The 19,110-nt window shown below is 38.1% G+C and overlaps 1 protein-coding gene across 5 annotated transcripts in view; it reads left to right on the top strand.

Moving 5' to 3' along the window:
• Window positions 1–19,110, top strand: part of LOC121726761 (tau-tubulin kinase homolog Asator) — a 50,727-nt gene that overhangs the window by 21,032 nt on the left and 10,585 nt on the right. For 3 of the 5 annotated variants that reach the window (XM_042114243.1, XM_042114245.1, XM_042114246.1), the window contains exons 3-21: window positions 7,475–7,545; window positions 8,072–8,160; window positions 9,786–9,847; window positions 10,919–11,054; window positions 11,536–11,686; window positions 11,906–12,047; window positions 12,648–12,720; window positions 13,029–13,158; window positions 13,419–13,558; window positions 13,781–13,978; window positions 14,210–14,293; window positions 15,773–15,904; window positions 16,337–16,414; window positions 17,167–17,254; window positions 17,436–17,522; window positions 17,632–17,700; window positions 17,989–18,077; window positions 18,205–18,306; window positions 18,650–18,823. In XM_042114243.1, the coding sequence (XP_041970177.1) occupies window positions 7,475–7,545; window positions 8,072–8,160; window positions 9,786–9,847; window positions 10,919–11,054; window positions 11,536–11,686; window positions 11,906–12,047; window positions 12,648–12,720; window positions 13,029–13,158; window positions 13,419–13,558; window positions 13,781–13,978; window positions 14,210–14,293; window positions 15,773–15,904; window positions 16,337–16,414; window positions 17,167–17,254; window positions 17,436–17,522; window positions 17,632–17,700; window positions 17,989–18,077; window positions 18,205–18,306; window positions 18,650–18,823 (2,095 nt within the window). Of the gene's footprint in view, window positions 1–211; window positions 236–7,474; window positions 7,546–8,071; window positions 8,161–9,785; window positions 9,848–10,918; window positions 11,055–11,535; window positions 11,687–11,905; window positions 12,048–12,647; window positions 12,721–13,028; window positions 13,159–13,418; window positions 13,559–13,780; window positions 13,979–14,209; window positions 14,294–15,772; window positions 15,905–16,336; window positions 16,415–17,166; window positions 17,255–17,435; window positions 17,523–17,631; window positions 17,701–17,988; window positions 18,078–18,204; window positions 18,307–18,649; window positions 18,824–19,110 lie in introns of those variants that run through there. The other 2 variants (XM_042114247.1, XM_042114244.1) reach the window with 2 other exon arrangements.

A 19,110-nucleotide genomic window follows, 5' to 3' on the forward strand; every position in this document is an offset into this window, starting at 1 on the left:
CTTCACATCGCTCAAACGACCTGTCATGGCTTCGCGATCGATGTATGTTCCGTGCAAAAATCGTGAGAAAATGTGAAAATTATGTCGTTGATTGTCATGAAAGACGTCTTTCGCGTTGCAAATATACTTGCATACGCATAGAGATTAAAGACAATGCTGAGTATTGGCAATTAAGTTTATTTTTAGTGTGTTTTTGGCGTTTCTAATTTTATTCGGGCCGACCTATCTTCTCTGGGTAAGTTACGTTTTTTTTTTCATACGTCCCACCCTGTACACGACAATTTTCAAGTATTTTATTTTAAAATTGTTTATTTTTAGCAACACAAGTAGGAAATCCGATTGGAAATTCTTAAAAATCGATTATATGTGGGTGGGATAGTGAAGAATATATCTTTCTCGTTCTGTTATAACCCGAGCGAGTTGGAAAGCAACGAGTTTTAACGAGTACCGCACAGTGTCATAGTGCAGACAATTTGGTCGGGTAGCTATTGACATCCCTTTCCAGCGGTAATATTCAACTTCATTTCACAGTAGTTTTTCTATTTGGTTTTTCCAATTTTTTCTATCGAAGTATAATAAAATATAAATCTTTACTAATATTCTATTGTAATTTTAGAATATTGTTATATTCAATAACAAATCAACAAATCTTATAAGTACAGTCACTGTGTAATTTGTATCCCCAAGTTTTTGATAAGAAATTATTAAGGTATCCTATTTTTAATTTTCTGTTTTCTTATAATTGTTGTGTTATGTGTATTAGCAATACTGAAATTATCATTTAACCTCAGGCAGTAGGCACTACTGTTACCATTATAAACATGTTTAATACAAAGCTGTTACATTATAATATATTCCATATCCAAAAAGTATTGATCAAATGGCATTCAACAAAATTAATTTATGATTAAAAGTAAACATTTTTAATTTGAGTTATGCATGTAGTGTCTGACCTAAAGTTTACTCCCAGCCAAAGCTTTTTATAATGCATTCAATCATAAATGCTGCCCAAAGCCGCTAAAAAATCTTTATTCCAAGCTGCCTAATAATTCTTTTTTCAGATTGACAAAATTTTTATGGGTGACTCTTGCTTAAGCGGACTATATAAAGAAGTTTTTTCTCTCATCTATTCTTCTACCATTAATGTATTACATATAATTCACGAACAGTAATGCAGAATCAAGTGCGCCTCTAGCGCACTTGACTCCTTTGATGGGCCAAAATCTATTTTTATTTTACTATAATATTTTGGTCTGTCCAAAATAATTGGTTTATAATTAATTCAACAATTTTAACATTTTATGAAATAGTTGGAAGTTGTGAGTTGTGACATGATGACTGTACACTTAAACAACATGGTGTATGTTCATCTGTTGTGTAATTTTTTTTCATTATTTAGGTATTTTAAACATTATAGTACAGAAAGTTAATTTATACTACAAAATTCTCAAAATGACTGTAAGGTAGGTATTGATTCTTATTTCTAATTAAAAAAAACTAAAGAAGTAATTTATGTTCAATAAGTTATTCTAATTCAGTTTTCTTCGTACACAATACCTACTTCCTGCCACTATGAGAGAACGTAAATTTTCAATCGCAAGTACTACTCACTGCTCATATTTGCTTAACTTAATCTTTACTTAATGACTGCAAAATTTTGTTACTTAGTTTTTGTTTTTCTTTCGCTCAATTATAATTAAATGTCAAGGCGAGTTTTCTCTGAAGCGGTCTTCGCTTGGCTTGTTTCTTACAAAGGATCGACCTACACAAATATAGCTTAAGCATCGAGCTAAGACCTTGTTCACGTTGTGAACGAGCGACTCGCGACTAGTTGCACATGTTTTCTAAAGCTATTCCTGTCATTAACACAACACTCTTTTACTCTTAATTTTGAATAAGTTACTCTCAAAGAATTTTAATTTTTGAATATTATGTAACCATGCGGTTTTTATTATGAATACTATAATCAGTAACAACTAAAATCGCTGAAGACGAATTTGTACTAAATATGTTAATATCTTTGCATTCATATTCTACAAGACTCAAGCATTTTACTAGGTGTCTTTATAATAATTATTTAATTTAAATATTCCGTTAGTTCCTACCGCCTGCTAGCTGCATTATAAAGTATAACTAATGGTTATAATAAAATAACTTCGGCTACCAGCTTTATTAAATCTTACGAACTACTTATTTACGATTATTCTGCTATAAATTCTTTCAATTATCTCAGCTTAAAAGGAATAGAGTAACTACTTATGAAACGGTTAAACTTATCATGACTCTTTTAACGCAGACAGGATACGAGTTTTTGTCCGACAGCAAATCTCCTGGTGGGTTAATGTCCTAATATCATAAAAAAGGTTCTTATTCTCTCGTTTGATAATATGCAAATGTGGGATATATAAAACGTCACATAATATGGGTTCTCTATAAGTCTAGTAATATTAGAAATTTCATCGCCAGCAATTTCGTAGCAAACGGCAATATCGTAAGGGGGCGTTCACAAATTACGAGAGGTGTTTTTTTTTAATTTTCTGATTCTCCCTCCCCCCCTGGTGAGATTTCTTAAGAGGTTCTTAGACCCCCACTCTCGCGTGAGATTTTTCAAAATGTGGGTTTCTTACGTAAACGCCTTGGATTGTTTGACAGTCAGTACATGTATAAATAACGTCAAGGTATGAATGAAATTGTTTTCTTTTGAACGAATAGGGAATGATCTTAGGGCCAACCCACCCGTACCACAACCACACGGCAACCACAACCACACGACAACCACAACCACACAAAAAGCTGCAGCGGCATCATTCACAAATCACACGTAACCACTGCTTGACGGCATTTTGTCGTTGCGACGTGGTGTGGTTGTGGTACGTGTAGGTTGGCCCTTAAGAGGATTCCACACCGCCATTTTTTCCATACAAACGTTGTCCCCTGTTTCCTCCCTGGATAATGCTAGTAGAGTTATAATTTTTTTCCTGAATATCTACGGCCACTAACACAATGTCCCTATGTTTTCTTTTTTTTCATAATTTAATTATTAAATAAGATATGAACGTTCAAAAACCCAAAAAAATGGCCAGATTTTCCACTGTGTTCAAACGTCCAGAAAACAGATTTGGATAGATTATACAAAAAAAGCAAAACATACGAACACAGCTCAAGCCTTTTTTTAATCTTTAACGAAAAAAGTACTTAAATCGGTTAAGTTTTGGAGAAGGAATCAGGGGACAACGAATCGTTGATTTTCTGGATTTTCTGCAGTTGTCTCTATCGCGTTCTGCGGTATAGGCTTGAGGTAAGGGAGACAGCTATAGATATTACACGTACTTTTTTTCATTTCTCTAGCCGCTGTGGTATCCTCTTAATCGTATTTCTATTACGCTCACGATAATATCTTAAGCATACGTACAATCTGTATGAAATGGACCAAAATAGTATAATTTTTAGGGTTCCGTACCCAAAGGGTAAAAACGGGACCCTATTACTGAGTACTGACACTTCGATGTCTGTCCGTCTGTCTTCAGGCTGTAACTCAAGAACGGTAATAGCTAGAGAGTTGAAATTTTTACAGATTATGTATCTGTTGCGTGAAACATTACGTGAGATTTGCCGAGACCACTGTCTCCAACGTAAGATAAGATAAGACCGCCTCCCCCCCCTTATACTCCTCACGTAATTTGTGTACGCCATCTAAGTATTTGCGTGGATTGCGATGGATATGAACGTAGGCGCGGCGTCCGAGCTAAGCCTCAATGTGGTGACAAAATCATAAAGCCAAATACACCCGACTCCGAGGTGAGCTTTTCTATTTACGCGAAAAATCAATTCTAAAATGTCGTCGATTAGTAACGTAGCCGCACCCTTACACCGGCGTGTAAATTTCAGACGTGAGAAATTGCCTTTTGTTATTTTTCCATCTTATTTCCCCATTGGGAAGGCGCAGGAAATTCGTCGAACCATATTTTGTTACACGAGAGGCACGTCGGCATTGCCAAGGTCGTGAGGCTGGCTCGATATAGATCTAGACTAGGGTCTAGTTAGGCTTTCAGTGAAGCGTGAATTCTGTTCTATTTGTGGAATATCTAAAGTATAACACGATAAAGTTACTAGGCACCTCGTTCTAGGAAAACTCTTTTTGAAACGCTAAGTTCTTTTTAACTCGTTGTAAGATCAGACCAAATAAAAGGACTTTTTATTTGGTCTAAGGTTGTAAGTAGGTACCTATGTAATGCACAAATAGTGGTTAATGGAATCAGGCGTTACTTTGCGGAAATCCATAGTTTAAATTTAGTTTGTTATTATTTTTAGCAATATTCCGCGAAAACAACTTCCACCTTTAAGTAAACTCACTCATTTACTTAAAGGTGGAAGTTGTTTTCGCGAAATATTGCTAAAAATAATAACAAACTAAATTTGCACAAATAGTGCACAGGGCCTTACTCCCGAAACTGATCAAGATTTCGATTTTCGATTTCAACGGTTTTTGACACTTTAGACATCTAAAATAGATGTCTAAAGTGTCAAAAACCGTTGAAAATTGAAAATCGAAATCGATATCAGTTTCGGGAGTAAGGCACCTGATAAGAAAGTCATCTTCTGATAGAATGATCTGTCAGAGATGTATAGTCTGTCAAAAAAGCGAAGAAATTAAAAAGTGGCAACATCGTAGTGTCATCCGTTTTTTTTAGATTGATTTGAGAGGGATGACACAACGATGTTCGTTCGTGAGTTGATCGACTACTACAATATGTAAACGTTACCGGTATTTGCTTGTAATCGGTATTGTTATATTTGCTTGTAATCGGTATTGTTATATTGTTCATAAAATAAGTTATATTGTGGATAATGGTGTTGGTTGCGTAATTACCTTAATTTCATTATTTACTTATGTCGTGTTAGTATTAAGCATGTACGCAATTGTTTGTTGTCCCAAATAAAATAAAATAAAAAATAAAATAAAATAAAATGTTGCCATTTTTTAATTTCTTCACTTTTGTGACAGACATATACTGCCTGATAGGTAGAAGTGTGATAGTGTGATGATAAACTCTTAACTTTAATATGCATCATGCATGTTAAAGTGAGTTGCGATTACAATGCCAATCAAATGTATTTAAAGAAATAATATTGCCTTTTAACTCTTACTTTGCCTACACCTTATGTTATGAAAGTTCATCGTAGAGTGATAACTGCGATGTCTTCCAGTACTTTCCAGCGAGGTTGAATATTGCATTAAACAAGTGGTCGGCCATCGCTTCTGTCGTTAAAAATGTAAAGCTGCACTTACCGCGCTCACTCGTCGCGGATCCAAAGACAGCGCTGAATATTTAACCCACTCTGAGTCAGTGTATCGGCTGTCAGTATAAATCGCTACTTGTAGGGAACCTTCAGGCTTCATCCTTTGAGCCTCTGAGAGCAGAATATTCTTTTTGGGAAATCGGCATTACATGGTTAAAACGAAAATATAATAAAAGTAATAACTCTGGTGTGGGGTTGACCGTTGATTGATAGGTATTGTCGCACGTCCTTATCACTAACCCACAAATCTTAAGTAATCTTAAGTTGCTATCAATGTTTGTCTACCAGCCTTAATTTAAAGGATATAGAAAAGCGAAAAAATAGAAATACTGACAGATTTTAGAGACAAAATTACTGATATCCTTGTTTCTTCGTTTATCCTTCCATAAAAGAAACGCTTTCTGTTATATTATAAGTTATAACCAGCAGGCTAAGCATGAGTCATGCCCACAATAGAAATGCTAAATATATATATATATATATAGCAATATTGACAGATACCAGAAATTCTATTATATTCTTCTCAATATATCTCCTTGTCCTATCTTTCTTAGAAGGAAACCGTTTTAATAGCAATGTTAGGACACCAAGACACGAATTTATCGCGCAAAAACCGATATTACTTTGTCGTCGAAACAAAATGAACCCCCCGGCGATCCTTGATGTCTATTTGTGCCCGGGAGGGGTGGCGCGGCATTAGCGGAATGGGGTCACGGCCGATCCAGACGCTTTTTAGGTCTTACCTAGATCGCCGCTGTATTATGCTGGTATTAGATTAAAAAAATCAGGTTTAGAAAACGTGTTTTAGTCGCTTGCTTGCGGAGCAACATTAATTGGATTGCAGCGCCTCTATTTGCTGATGTCAATTACCTAGTAAATGTGGAAGCCTGCTGGGCCCATAACCTGTTCGGATTCTAATAATTATACTGAAATAAAAGCAAGTAAGAATTTTCACAACCACAATACTTATTATATTTTCAAGTGACACAATACAAATGAATACATTCCTGATATACTTAATATTTACACCTTAACAAATGTGTGCTATCGACCAATACTTGAATATTAGGTATTCATATACCGTAATCGCAGTATAATTATTCGCATATATATAAATCCGAATAATTACTTTGATAGACAGGGTAAGCCGTTGAGGTGTCCAAACTACAAACCGAAGGTCAGTGTTGCTTTTGTCCCGAATCGCGCGTTTCATATTTTCCTTGAAAGCGACACGTGTATTCGTCGGGATAAAGATAACTTCCTTAATCCTTAGAGAAATAAAGATTTATTCTCATGAGGTTTACTTCGGTAAAATAAAAACACAATACGAATAAATAGAGGGGTAACTCAGTCGTGTTATAAAATCAAACTCAGAGATGGGTATTACAATCACGCTACTGTGTATGTCGAGTGGTCTAGACTCTAGTATGAAGTAACGTAATATCAGTAAAACAAATATTATACAGTTGTCTGTTACTAGATGATGCCCGCAATTAGATTGCGCTAAAATTCGTTCATCGCGCGGGAACTGTATATTTTTGTCCTTTCCCAGGATTCAAAGTATCGCTATTCCAAATTTCAACTAAATCGGTTCAGTAACGTTCAGTTCAGTAAAAGTTGGGGGTGAAGAGGTAACAGACAGACACACTTTCGCATTTATAATTTTAGAATGGAAGTATGGATAGAAATGTATAGTGTGGTAAGGAAAGAGTGTAATAGTTAATTCCTTTTGGTCACGTCATTCCCCAAAACTCAATAGCTCTGCGGGGTGCATATTGAGCGAAGTGGCTTTCCGATCACGCACATGTAGCTTTCCGGGTTGCTACAGGGAAATTGGAAAATAATGTCGGGTCTTTCCGTCCCGGACCTAAAACCGATTAGATTGGGTAGTTAAGCTGGCCATGGAAGCATAGAAGGTTATATTATAGGTCACAGGTATAGTCCTTAATCGCTATTTTTAGCGTAGAGACCCAAAGCTAATAAAAAGATCCACAAGCTATAGCTTGTGTGTACGGACGTATACCTTATAAAGTGTTTTGGCAAAACAAAAGTAGTTAGCTTGATAAACAAGGACAGTTTTATCGCGTCTGTGTATAAAGTGTAGCTGTCTTTTTATTAGGTGAGAGAGTGTTTTCTGTATATATAAAATGTGTTACATGTCTATTTGTTTCAGGGAGCAGGAGCCGGGGTGCGACAGGGAGGAGTCTTTCAAGAAGGCGGCACCCAACCAGTCCAACCAGTCAGGTCAGTTGCACCAATTACTCTCTGCATTTGCTATTGAAAACCTGAAATTGTAGCAATAAATGCTACAAAGGTAGAATTCTTCAGTAAAACGGATAGTACTTTTGTTAAGCCAGGCCGAATCCCACTTTAGCGGCTTAGGATTTGTATGCGATAGGCTTGGTACACTAAATCCTTATAGTATATTTGCTAAGTTTGCAGTAAATCTTCAGAGCAATGGACAATTCTGTTTTAAAAGGCAGGCAACGCACCTGCAGCTCTTCTGATGTTGCGAGAGTCCATGGGCGATGGTAGTTGTTTTCCATCAGGCGACTCGTTTGCTCGTTTGCCCTCTTATCTTATAAAAAAAAGGCCGGGATCACAGCAAAACCTTCTTGAATGTTCAATTTCGTGCCGGCATTTCAAGTTTCTAGTTCTAAGGGCTTGGCATTTTCATTGATTCCATAGCAATGAAAATCAATCTGCTTCGACTTTTACATAATATTGTTATTTTAATTTCAAATGCTCAGCTAACCGTTGAACGTTTCAGAGTCATCGTCGTCGTCTGCAGACACCCATTCCCAAGGCTCCGGATCAGCGGCCGCGCCCGCGCCCCGCCCTAAGCGAAATGAGCCACAGGTACGTCCCATATTATCCATTATAACCTCTTTTTTTCTTAATGTCGCAAAAAGAACGTAGAAACTATACGGTGCCTACCATGCACCGGTTCTTTAACTAACCCGGCGAGAAGAACCGGCTTAAGAAACTCGCAAAACCTCTGAACAGAAGAATAATAACGTGTGTTTCAGGGCTAAAATTTCTCAGTGTCTAAGTTCTGATATAAGTACACGTAATGATAAAACTGCAGTTAGGTCATATAGAAGGCACACGAAGAAGTCGCGCTGTGTGAATATGCTTCTATTATTTTCGGCGTATATTGATGGCATACCATAGGCCATAGACCCTATGTGGATACGTGCGAACCTAAGTGAAACCTTAGTTAAGAGCAGGTGATGTAGGTTAGCATAATGGCTTATGGCCGTAGTTTTTATACTGATGGTCTAAAAAAGCTGCAATGCATTAGGATTAGAGCTTTCATTAAGCGTGATATCAATCCCCAAAAGAGGCATTCGTTTTTCAGTAACTTTTCGCACTACGCAAACCAAGTGTGCCGTGTTATGTACAAGGGTTATGCGTATCTCGATGTCGCGGTAGTTCCATTAAGGTCACCTGGCCGCTGACTCCTCAAAGGAGCGGAAATGAGGCAAACAGCCGCGGGGAAGCCGAGCTTTGTGTCTATACATAGGTACTATCTAACGCTTTGTTGGTTAATGGTTATATATTCTGCTATAAGTACTTTTTCATGAAGAGGTAAAGTAAAAGAAGTAATCTGATCGAACGTTTTAGCGAACATTATTATTGCCTTGATGCTTCTAAATCTTGACGTAATATTATGTACTTATTTAAGTTCGACGGCATCGTAGTTAACTAGGTATTTTAATAAAGTTAGGTATTGAGAATTTGAGACGTTTCCTAGCATGAGACTAAATATTATTATATTATCCATTCACATACAGAGATTTGATTTTAAGTATTCGTCAATATTTTCCATCATCCAAAATAATTTGTGACAACATTTTCTCTTTTCTTTCTAACACATTAACAAATATTTTTGTTCAGCTAACCAATATCCGCGACTAACAAGCTAATACAAAATATTGTTTTAACAATCCCCCCTCTTTCCTCTACTTCACACTTATGCGTCGAATAAGGAGTTGTATAATTGGTTACGTGGCGTAATAACGAGGATACAGTATTACATAAAGCGTTCAGCGTTACAGTTCAACATGAGGTCTATGGAGCAAACCGTCTTGCAAATTATACAGGCTGTGTCGCGAGTGAGTTTATTTCAAGGACAATACGTCCTTAGCAAATATAGGACTGACCTATTTTTGATATCCACACTGTTAGTTTGTCCGCGACGAGTGGACTTTGGAAAACTTATAATATGCAAAGAAGTTGGTAGAAAACTAAATGTGTTACTCGAAAACGTACCATGTAGAATGACTCTCCACAAAGTCGCAAAACAAATGATTGCATGACAGTATGACAATTATGTTTTTTCCAAAACGTTACTTGAGCTACATTAGCAATAGGTAGGTTATTCTTCTAAGCCCATAGGGATTAGAAATAGTTCAATTGTAGCCTCATAAAGACTAGAAAGTACTAGGTGAATACAAACTAAAACATGTCTTGTTTTTCAGAGAGAGGAGCGGCGGCCTGAAGTCGCCAGCGCTCCGAGAATCCAAACAAACCCATTATTGAGGTGAGTAAGTAGTAAGTACTGATTGCAGGTTAACGCATCAACTGAAAACATTGACAATGTCAATGTCCATGAGAGGCCAAGGATCGAATATATAGATTTAACCGTCTTACTAATTAAATGACCCACACTGTATACCTATTATACGTAAATACATATTTACCGTTAATTAGTAAGAAGTTTACAACTTCTTACTAATTAACGGTATAGTAGATACTATACCGTTAATTAGTAATAGGACATTTTTTATAAATAACACGTACTTTTTTTACTGGTTAGAAAACCAGTAAAAAAAGTACGTGTTATTAATGAAAATATCCTATTTACTTTGGTATATAAAGCCCATTTGGGCAACTCACGATTACTGCTAATCTTTCGTCAAAAGTAATCATCACTTAAGCTTTTTCTATTATGAATACCAATAGTTAAAAGAGTTAACGCGTTACTAAAACTCACGATTAACTTACGGGCTACAGCGCAAACGGGCCTAAACCACACTCGCTGTATAACTGTTTACTGAGCCTCCCCGAGAGACAAAGGGATACGGCGATAAAATGCCACATGTAATTGGTGTGTACTCTGTACAGGTCAACGGTCAGCCGCCTCACGCCTGACTCATCGCACGAGATTATTTGTTAACTCATCAACTACTTTGTTCCCGACTTAACAGTGTAACCATGTTGTTAATGACCCTCAGTGATTGTGTATAAGATAGTCGTGTAATCATCAGTCTAAAGTGTAAACTCTAAAATATATTGGGACAGCTGATCGTGATATGACACCAAAAATTGATTGCTGTAAAATGTTTTGAAGTCGTGTCTTACTACAAGTTGTGGTACACAACGACAGTGTGGCTATCATAAACTAAAAATACCCCTTATGACTGGGCGTTAGTCCATGTACGATTCCTCTTGTACAGGAGACATATGCTTACAAATTATCTCAACGGTATCTAAAGACCAATTTATTCTGGTATTTACAAGTGGTTAACAGACAGGAAGCAAAGTCTATTGACACTGCAGCTAGTACACTACAACAGGTTATCTGTTTGTCAGACAAGTGCTCTCGTTGCAGGTCGCGAACCCTCCCCAACTTCGGCGGGCGGTCGAAGGAGGCGTCCCGGTGCGACACCTCGCGGCGCGCGCAGCCCATCACCATGGCGACGGAGGACCTGCTGCAGCCCGGACACGTCGTTAAGGAGAGATGGAAGGTGGGTCTTGACAGAAACATGAAATTACCTACCTTGATACTGATAGGTAGGGCTTTGTAGTTAAAAGTGCTCCAGCAAGGAGACGTGAATTCACTTTATAAAAACGCTTAATACGCGCCTAACGTTCCACCATATAACGATCTTATTGCTATATGGTGGAAACCATACAACGATAAAATCATTATACTTAGAAACTAACAAATTAAAGTCAAATTAAACCCGCTTAGAAAAGTTGGAAAGTTCTATTTTTTGTAAGTGAATCAAAAGTTAAAATGTTTGTAGAAAATCCTCAAAAAATCATGTCAAAAATCAGAAACTTGATTCGTTGCAGTTTTTCAATTAATCCTGTTTCAAGTAGTTACAATAAGTACTCTTGTACACAGTCAGTCAAATTAAAAAATTGAAGATTCGTTGCCACAAGATTGTTTCTGCTAATATAATATAAAATATCTGACTCAGTTCTAATCATCCCAATGTCCAGGTGGTGAAGAAGATCGGCGGCGGGGGTTTCGGCGAGATCTACGAGGGTCTAGACCTGGTGACGCAGGAGAGCGTGGCTCTGAAGGTGGAGTCCGCGCGCCAGCCCAAACAGGTGCTCAAGATGGAGGTCGCCGTGCTCAAGAAGCTGCAAGGTAGGTTTGGTATAAGTGCATATTTGCCTGTGCTGAAAACTAGCTTTTGGGTACATTTAGATGCGTCATAATGCTAATTAAATTAAATATTAACTAAACGTCTACAAGTTATATAATATTATTATATAACTTGGAGACGTTGTCTATGCCAAAACATGATTTTGGAAGTGCTTTTTCGTTGGCTGTTAGTTAGTTAATAAGTCATATTATGTATCTCAGGCAAGGAGCACATCTGCCGATTCATCGGTTGCGGGCGAAACGCGCGGTTCAACTACGTGGTGATGCAGCTGCAGGGCCGCAACCTCGCCGAGCTGCGGCGCGCGCAGCCCCGCGGCGCCTTCTCGCTCTCCACCACGCTCAGGTGTGTTGCCGTCTCTCTCGCACCACAGTGTATGTCACATCTGCCGGTTCAATTGCGTGGTGATGCAGCTGCAGGGCCGCAACCTCGTCGAGCTGCGGCCCGCGCAGCCCCGCGGCGCCTTCTCGCTCTCCACCACGCTCAGCCTGCCTAGCATACGCCAACGAGATATCTCACTCTCGAGATAATTAAAAACTACTCGTCTTATAATGTCAAAACCTCGACATTATCTCGACAAAACTCTATAAAAATGTGTTATTTCGACGATAGATCTACGCGAGAAAAAATGTTTGTGATGCTATGATCAATAGAGATGAAGAGACAAACCATCAAACATCGAGAAAACATGTAGAGTGAGATATCTCGTTGGTGTATGCTAGGCAGGCTGGTGTGTTGCCGTCTCTCTCGCTCTCCACCACTCTCAGGTGTGTTGCCGTCTCTCTCGCACCACAGCGAGTGTGAAGAATATATTTCGTTTGTTAATGCGACGAAAAGAGGTATATTATGTGTTCCATGCTGCCAGGAAATTACATATTAATTAGTGACATAATGGTCTTCCCATTGTTAAAATCCTGCTAACTGTTTTCTTTCTTTCTGTTTCAGGCTCGGTATGCAAATACTCAAGGCGATTGACTCAATACACGCCGTCGGATTCCTACATAGAGATATCAAACCGGTAAGCACTACCATTATGAAGTTTGCTAAAAGTTAAAACTATGTTACTCTACAAGTGGAAACTATTTCATTTCGTATTCAGCTGATTGAAACCATCTTTATCTCTTTGAGTTGGTAGTTCTATATGGATCTTTTGGAAGACTGTCATACTGGTGCAGATGCAAAATAGATATAAATTACTCGTGAGTTGTGACACATTACAATATGGCGGTGTTTGTTCTGATTTTTGAAACGCACTAAAAATTTCTTATCTGTAAGCTGAATATATATTGTTCTGTCTATCATACTTACAGTAATCTTGTCCCTCAGAGTAACTTCAGCATCGGCCGCCTGCCGACGACGTGTCGGCGCGTGTACATGCTGGACTTCGGTCTGGCACGACAGTACACCACCGGCAGCGGCCAGGTGCGAGCGCCGCGTAATGCTGCTGGTTTCAGAGGTAAGGCAGATAAAGATTGTTATGTCATAGATATAGGAGGAGGGGGAGACTCATTCTAAGCGTCACGGTAATAAATTAAGGGGATACAAAATGCCACAAAAAGTCGAGATTTTGCGTGACGTAAAATGCCTTCTTGTATACAAAACTGCAATCTCGAAACTTAATAATTTTACAGGACAGAGTAGCAAGAATGTAACGTTAAAGTACTAACTCATTATATTATATATGCGTTTATTACGAAAATATAACTTTATCTCCAGGCACGGTGCGCTACGCGTCGATCAACGCTCACAAGAACAAGGAGATGGGGCGACACGACGACCTGTGGTCGCTCTTCTACATGCTGGTCGAGTTCGTCAACGGCCAGCTGCCCTGGAGAAAGATCAAGGACAAGGAACAGGTAGCCATCTCGCTCTGAAGTTTGTAATAGAAGAGGATATAATGTGAGAATCGACGTAGTCTGACGGATGACAACGTACATGTTGAAATTCAATAAAGTTTTAAATAAATAATTTTATCATGTAAACAAATACCAGAGGTACGAATTGGCGCCCAAAACTAAGTCACAGAGTCATTCTATCAACTGAAACACAACCTACCAACTTACCACTTTTTTGAACAGGTGGGCGTAATGAAAGAGAAGTACGATCATCGGCTGCTTCTCAAGCACCTACCGTCGGAGTTGCGGCAGTTTCTAGAACACGTGCAATCCCTGGAGTACGCCGACACGCCCGACTACACCATGTTGCACGCGCTGCTCGAGCGCTGCTGCAAGCGCCGTGGCATCCGTGACTCCGATCCCTATGATTGGGAGAAGGAGGTACGATATTGCTGTCTCTTTCACTCTCTTGCGTTATATGGCGCTCTGTAAAAGTAAAAACCTAGAATATCGCTGTATTTTCTTTTTCGTTTTTATTTAACAAAGCATGGATATTCGTCCGTAAACAACTTAAATATTAGAGATCTAAAGACTTATTTGTACGCAGAATTTATATCAATATTTGCAATGTATTGTTTCTCGTATTTCAAAGATAACATTTGTTATTTACAGCAGCCTGTGTCTTCTCGGCCGCGAGTAGCACTTACCACGGGCGCAGCGGAGCACCAGCCCTCACCAGATCACCAAGCTGAAAGGGTAAGTTATAACAATAACTTCATAACAAAAATGTTGTACCCCCTTAGTAAATAAAATATTAACGCAACGAATAACTAAAATCTAGGACAAAAAATGTAAACACATTTTGGCACATTGGAAAAGTTATATTATGACATAATGTAATTGTTCGGATTCTAATAATTATACTGAAATAAAAGCAAGTAAGACTTCTCACAACCACCATATACTCGTACAGGGTGCAATTAAACCTTCCTGCCAAATTTTAATATATTGATCCTTGTTAAAAATAAAAACACAGGTATTTTTTCTTTTATAGTCACTCAGTACTAAAATGTTGAGAAATACCTTCCGCAAGCTATCCTAAAAAACACTACAATTAATGGACACGATGCCTCAGGCGCGCGTGACGTGCCCCCGCGTGCGCGCCTCATCCCGTGTCACCCCCTCTCATTCCCCCGCGCCGCGAGTGACCTTTCTGCAAGGATTTTAAGGATGTATATAAGGTCAAATTGCGTATATAAGGACGTAGTAACGTCCAATTAAATTATGAAAGTACAAAATATCTAAAAAATTGGACACCCAGACACTTATTATTCATTATAATGATTTTTTATAATAGATTTTTTTTTATTCGATATTTAATTATTATTGAAAAAAATTTGTTGTAATTTGACTACCGCAAATGGCGGCCAAGAAAGCTCGGCAAAGTTATAAATGAAGGTGGCGAAAAAAGGAACTAACGCTGCCACATACAAAAACGACATATTTGACAGTTCTTCTTTACCAGCAGCGCCCCCGCCCAAGTTCATATAAAGTCTTGTCGCACCCTTCGAAGGATAATTTTCATAAATTTCAATTTGAAATATTTCCCCAGAATTACTGGTAAACCCAGCTTGGGCTTAAAAAATCGCAAACCGTACAATTAAATTGATAAGCAGTTTTTTAGATGTTTATCTTTGATACAAAGTTACCAATTCTGACGAATTTTCAAAAATTGTAACACTTCCGGCAAACATTACGTATGATAAATGGAAATTTTAAAATGAATTATTTCACGTAACTTATCGGTAAGGTATTGATTTTTTGGTATCAATCGATGCAGGATGTTATATTCTACTATATATTTCGAATTTAGGTCAGAATCTTTGAATTTATAAATTTTATATACATCCTTAAATGGGATAAAATATGGCATTGAAAAAAAAATAACACCCAATTTTTTTTGGTTAAATAGACTCTCCTAATGATACCTAAGCCTTAGAAAAAAATTGGCAGGAAGGTTTAATTGCACCCTGTATTTTCAAGTGACACAATACACCTTTTCCGTTTGATAGGTACACCAAATATCTTCTAAAAGTATAATGTGCCAGGAATGTAAAGCAAGTAGTTTTACATTCCTGATATAATATTTACACCTTAACAGTAATTACAATTAGTTATAAGCTGCATAAATATCTATTTTACAAAGATGGATAATCTTTAAAACGTACGTAACAGTCGCGGCGACGGCTCGAGACGGACGCAGGGACGGCGGGCACGGTGGCGCTCGCGACTGACACGCACGCACTGACGCCCGCAGCGCGCCGCACGCCCGCGTCGCCCAGACACGCCAACCACCATAATGGATATGTGAGTGGTTTATCTATATTAAAGACTAGCTGACCCGGCAAACGTTGTATTGCCGTATAAATTATTTCTATTATCAATATAAAAAATAGATAAAAACCTATTCTCAGGCCTAACGAATCTAGTACACACATACAAAAATCGGTTAAGCCTTCACACAAACACTGTGACACGAGAATTTTATTTTATATATAAGATATTTAGAACCATTGCTTATGTTTTTATGATTGTAATTTACAAGAAAAATGACAAGAATCAAAAGAAAGTTATTGATAAATTGTTTAAAGTTTGTTACAAAAATGTTAATTTTTACAATCCATATAATATGTCTGACTGGCCAATAAAAAATAAAAAATTGGACATGGTACATGTACTGGTAACTTTAAAGCAAATGTCGAAGAATCCAGTTTGCTATAAAAGATAATATTGTTTCAGTCTAATCCGGAGAAACAAACGGAAAAAGAGCCAGAGACTAGGACGACGCCGGTGCCGTCGCCTGATAGACACGCTAAGGTATTTAATTATATTTTATTTTATTTATTTATTTAAATGCACAAAACACATTACAATCCCAACTAAATAAATTTAATATACATTTAAATGTAAGATCTAGATCGCAAAGTAACGAATATGTGCACACATTAAAATATTAACATAAAACTAGCACAAATTTTGGTTTTTAACATAACGCAGTACATTTGGACGTAACTTATTTCACTCATAAGTTGCAGAGGTAAATATGCTATGGAGGATGTCTTTGACGATTTTAATATATTTATTACGGTTGTGTTCAAAAATGTCCAATTTTAAGCTGTCTTTAGCTAATTCATTATATTTTCTAGCCATACGTGTTAAAGGGTTAAAGTAAGAAATATTATTCTTGTAGACCTGTAAAGCAAATTTGTACGATGTGCTCTACGTGCACTAAACTTGGTATTTAAGCTAATTTCAGATAGTAATTCCGACGAATCAACAATATTATGCACAATTTCATAGAAGAACAAAAAATTATAGTGACTATAATAGTCCTGTGTTTGGTGGTTTATCGCTACTTGACTCTTTCTCTCGCATACGAAACATTGCTGCCGCTTCTTTCTCTGCAAAAGAAATAGCAACATAGTGGTGCCCGAATGATAAATATACTAGTAACGAATACGTATATAAACGAAAACGAACACTCGGCGACCATACTTTAGTTATTGTACTGTTTTGACATTAATTCTTGTCGATTAATTATCAATCTTAAATAACTTTATTATGTCCAGGAGACGAGTACATCTGCGGTGACAGGCACTACGGGCACGCAGCGCCAGAGTGTCCCGCCCTGCAAGCCGCGCGCCCCCGCTCCCGGTGGTATGTACGAGATATATGCCTTATGCAGTACTTATTGGTTATCATAGTTTACTAAGAACAAACAGTTACCAATTCGCCTTTTATTTTATTATTAGAAATATTAAGGTTGTGTTCATGCATAACTGTACTTATTGGCTTCTTATATTGTGTTACGTAATAAGCTGACTCGACGTGTACGCAGGTGGTCCGACGCTGCTGCGGCTGCGCGTGGTGACGGCGCCGCCCACCTGCGTGCAGGAGCTCGCACCCGCCACGCCCTCTATCACAGGTAGAGTAACGAAAAACATCTAAAGGCTACACTTGGACAAAATATTTTTTGCTAAAAAAGGCTTAGCTTCGCATGTATAAACATACCTTAAGATCACACTTTGTTTCAGGAGACCCCAACAGTCCACGTATAGTTGCTGATGTGGACAGTGTTCACTCCGACACGCACTTTAAGAGAGGTACGAAAAATATAGCTAGAGCTATTTACATAATAAGGTTTTTGCATACACAAAAAGATAGAATTTGATGCTGTTTTCCGAAACTCTAATGATCTAATAAGATTTAAATAGCTTAAATAGCTATAATATACACACAAACATAATGATTTAAAACACTTTTTAAAATCAAATATTGGTTTTCAGAAGTGTTTATTGTGTATGTAATTAGTTGTAACGGACTAACTAAAGGATCAGAGATTATAATCTTAAGAAGCACAATACATATTAACATGATTGTGTGTATTGCAGGAACTCGGCGCACGGGCCGTAACCGCGCTGACCAGAGTTTCACACAGTTTGCTGTCATGGACGACGAAAATGTCTCCGCTTTGCAGCAGGTATGCGTTTCAATATAGTTTAAACTCTCTCCGAGAAGAAAGCTAGACGTTCATATTTCTTACCGAATGTAAATGGCCTTACGTCTATTACTTCGAAAGATATTACCAATAACGTTCTCGTTACTAGGTGACAAAAGGTGGAGCGTTGACGTTGGTGTCGCTGTGGAAATCGCAGTTCGATGACTCGGAAGAGACGACCGACAACGAGTGGAAGCAAGAGCAGCTACAGGTATGAACTATGTGATATAAACTTTAACAGTATTTACTTGTCATTGGATCACCTTGGAAACGTTTTTTTTTTTATCAACAACAATCATACTCATAAAAATTGGTCCATAAACGACGTAGCTATCTGCGAGCAAAAAATATATACGGTCGAATTAGGGTCAATTCGGACCGCAGCGCGACGCGTAGATGTTTTGCATGACAGTGACTGCGTGAGAACGCAATTGAAGTCTGTCAAATCCATACAAATTTAGAAGTGCTTCTATGCGGTCTGAAATCTGAATTGATCCGTAAAGAACATCCTCCTTTTTTGAAGTCGTTTAAAATAGTGATATGTTTGGCTACAGTCAAAACACGTGCAGTCCCCGGAGCACCGCGCGCGCGTGTCCGCACTGTCGTCGTGCTCGCACGCGGCGCGCACGCAGCTGCCCGCGCCGCAGCAGCACTCGCAGCAGACGCAGCACTCCCAACAGACTGTTGATTCGCAGGAGCCACAGCGCACGGAACCGCAGCAGATTGAGGTAAGGGAGAGAGGCCTGATAGTGAGCGATTATGTAGTAAAGTATGTAAGTATTTTACTTTAAAAAAACGAAAAACAAATTATAATATTTTAATAACCCGGTAATTTAGTCTTGCAACAGCAAAACAACGGGCGTATGACAAATATTACACAATATCTGCTGCCAAACTTCTGTTTCAATGCTGTCACAAGATACGTCACCCTACCGATATGCTACAAGTTCTATATCTCCATCGACGATGCTTAATTGTAGTATTATTGATTTCTTCTGCATCCGGGCAAATAAGT

Source organism: Aricia agestis, chromosome 5 (assembly GCF_905147365.1).
Source record: "Aricia agestis chromosome 5, ilAriAges1.1, whole genome shotgun sequence".
Lineage (NCBI taxonomy): Eukaryota > Metazoa > Arthropoda > Insecta > Lepidoptera > Lycaenidae > Aricia > Aricia agestis.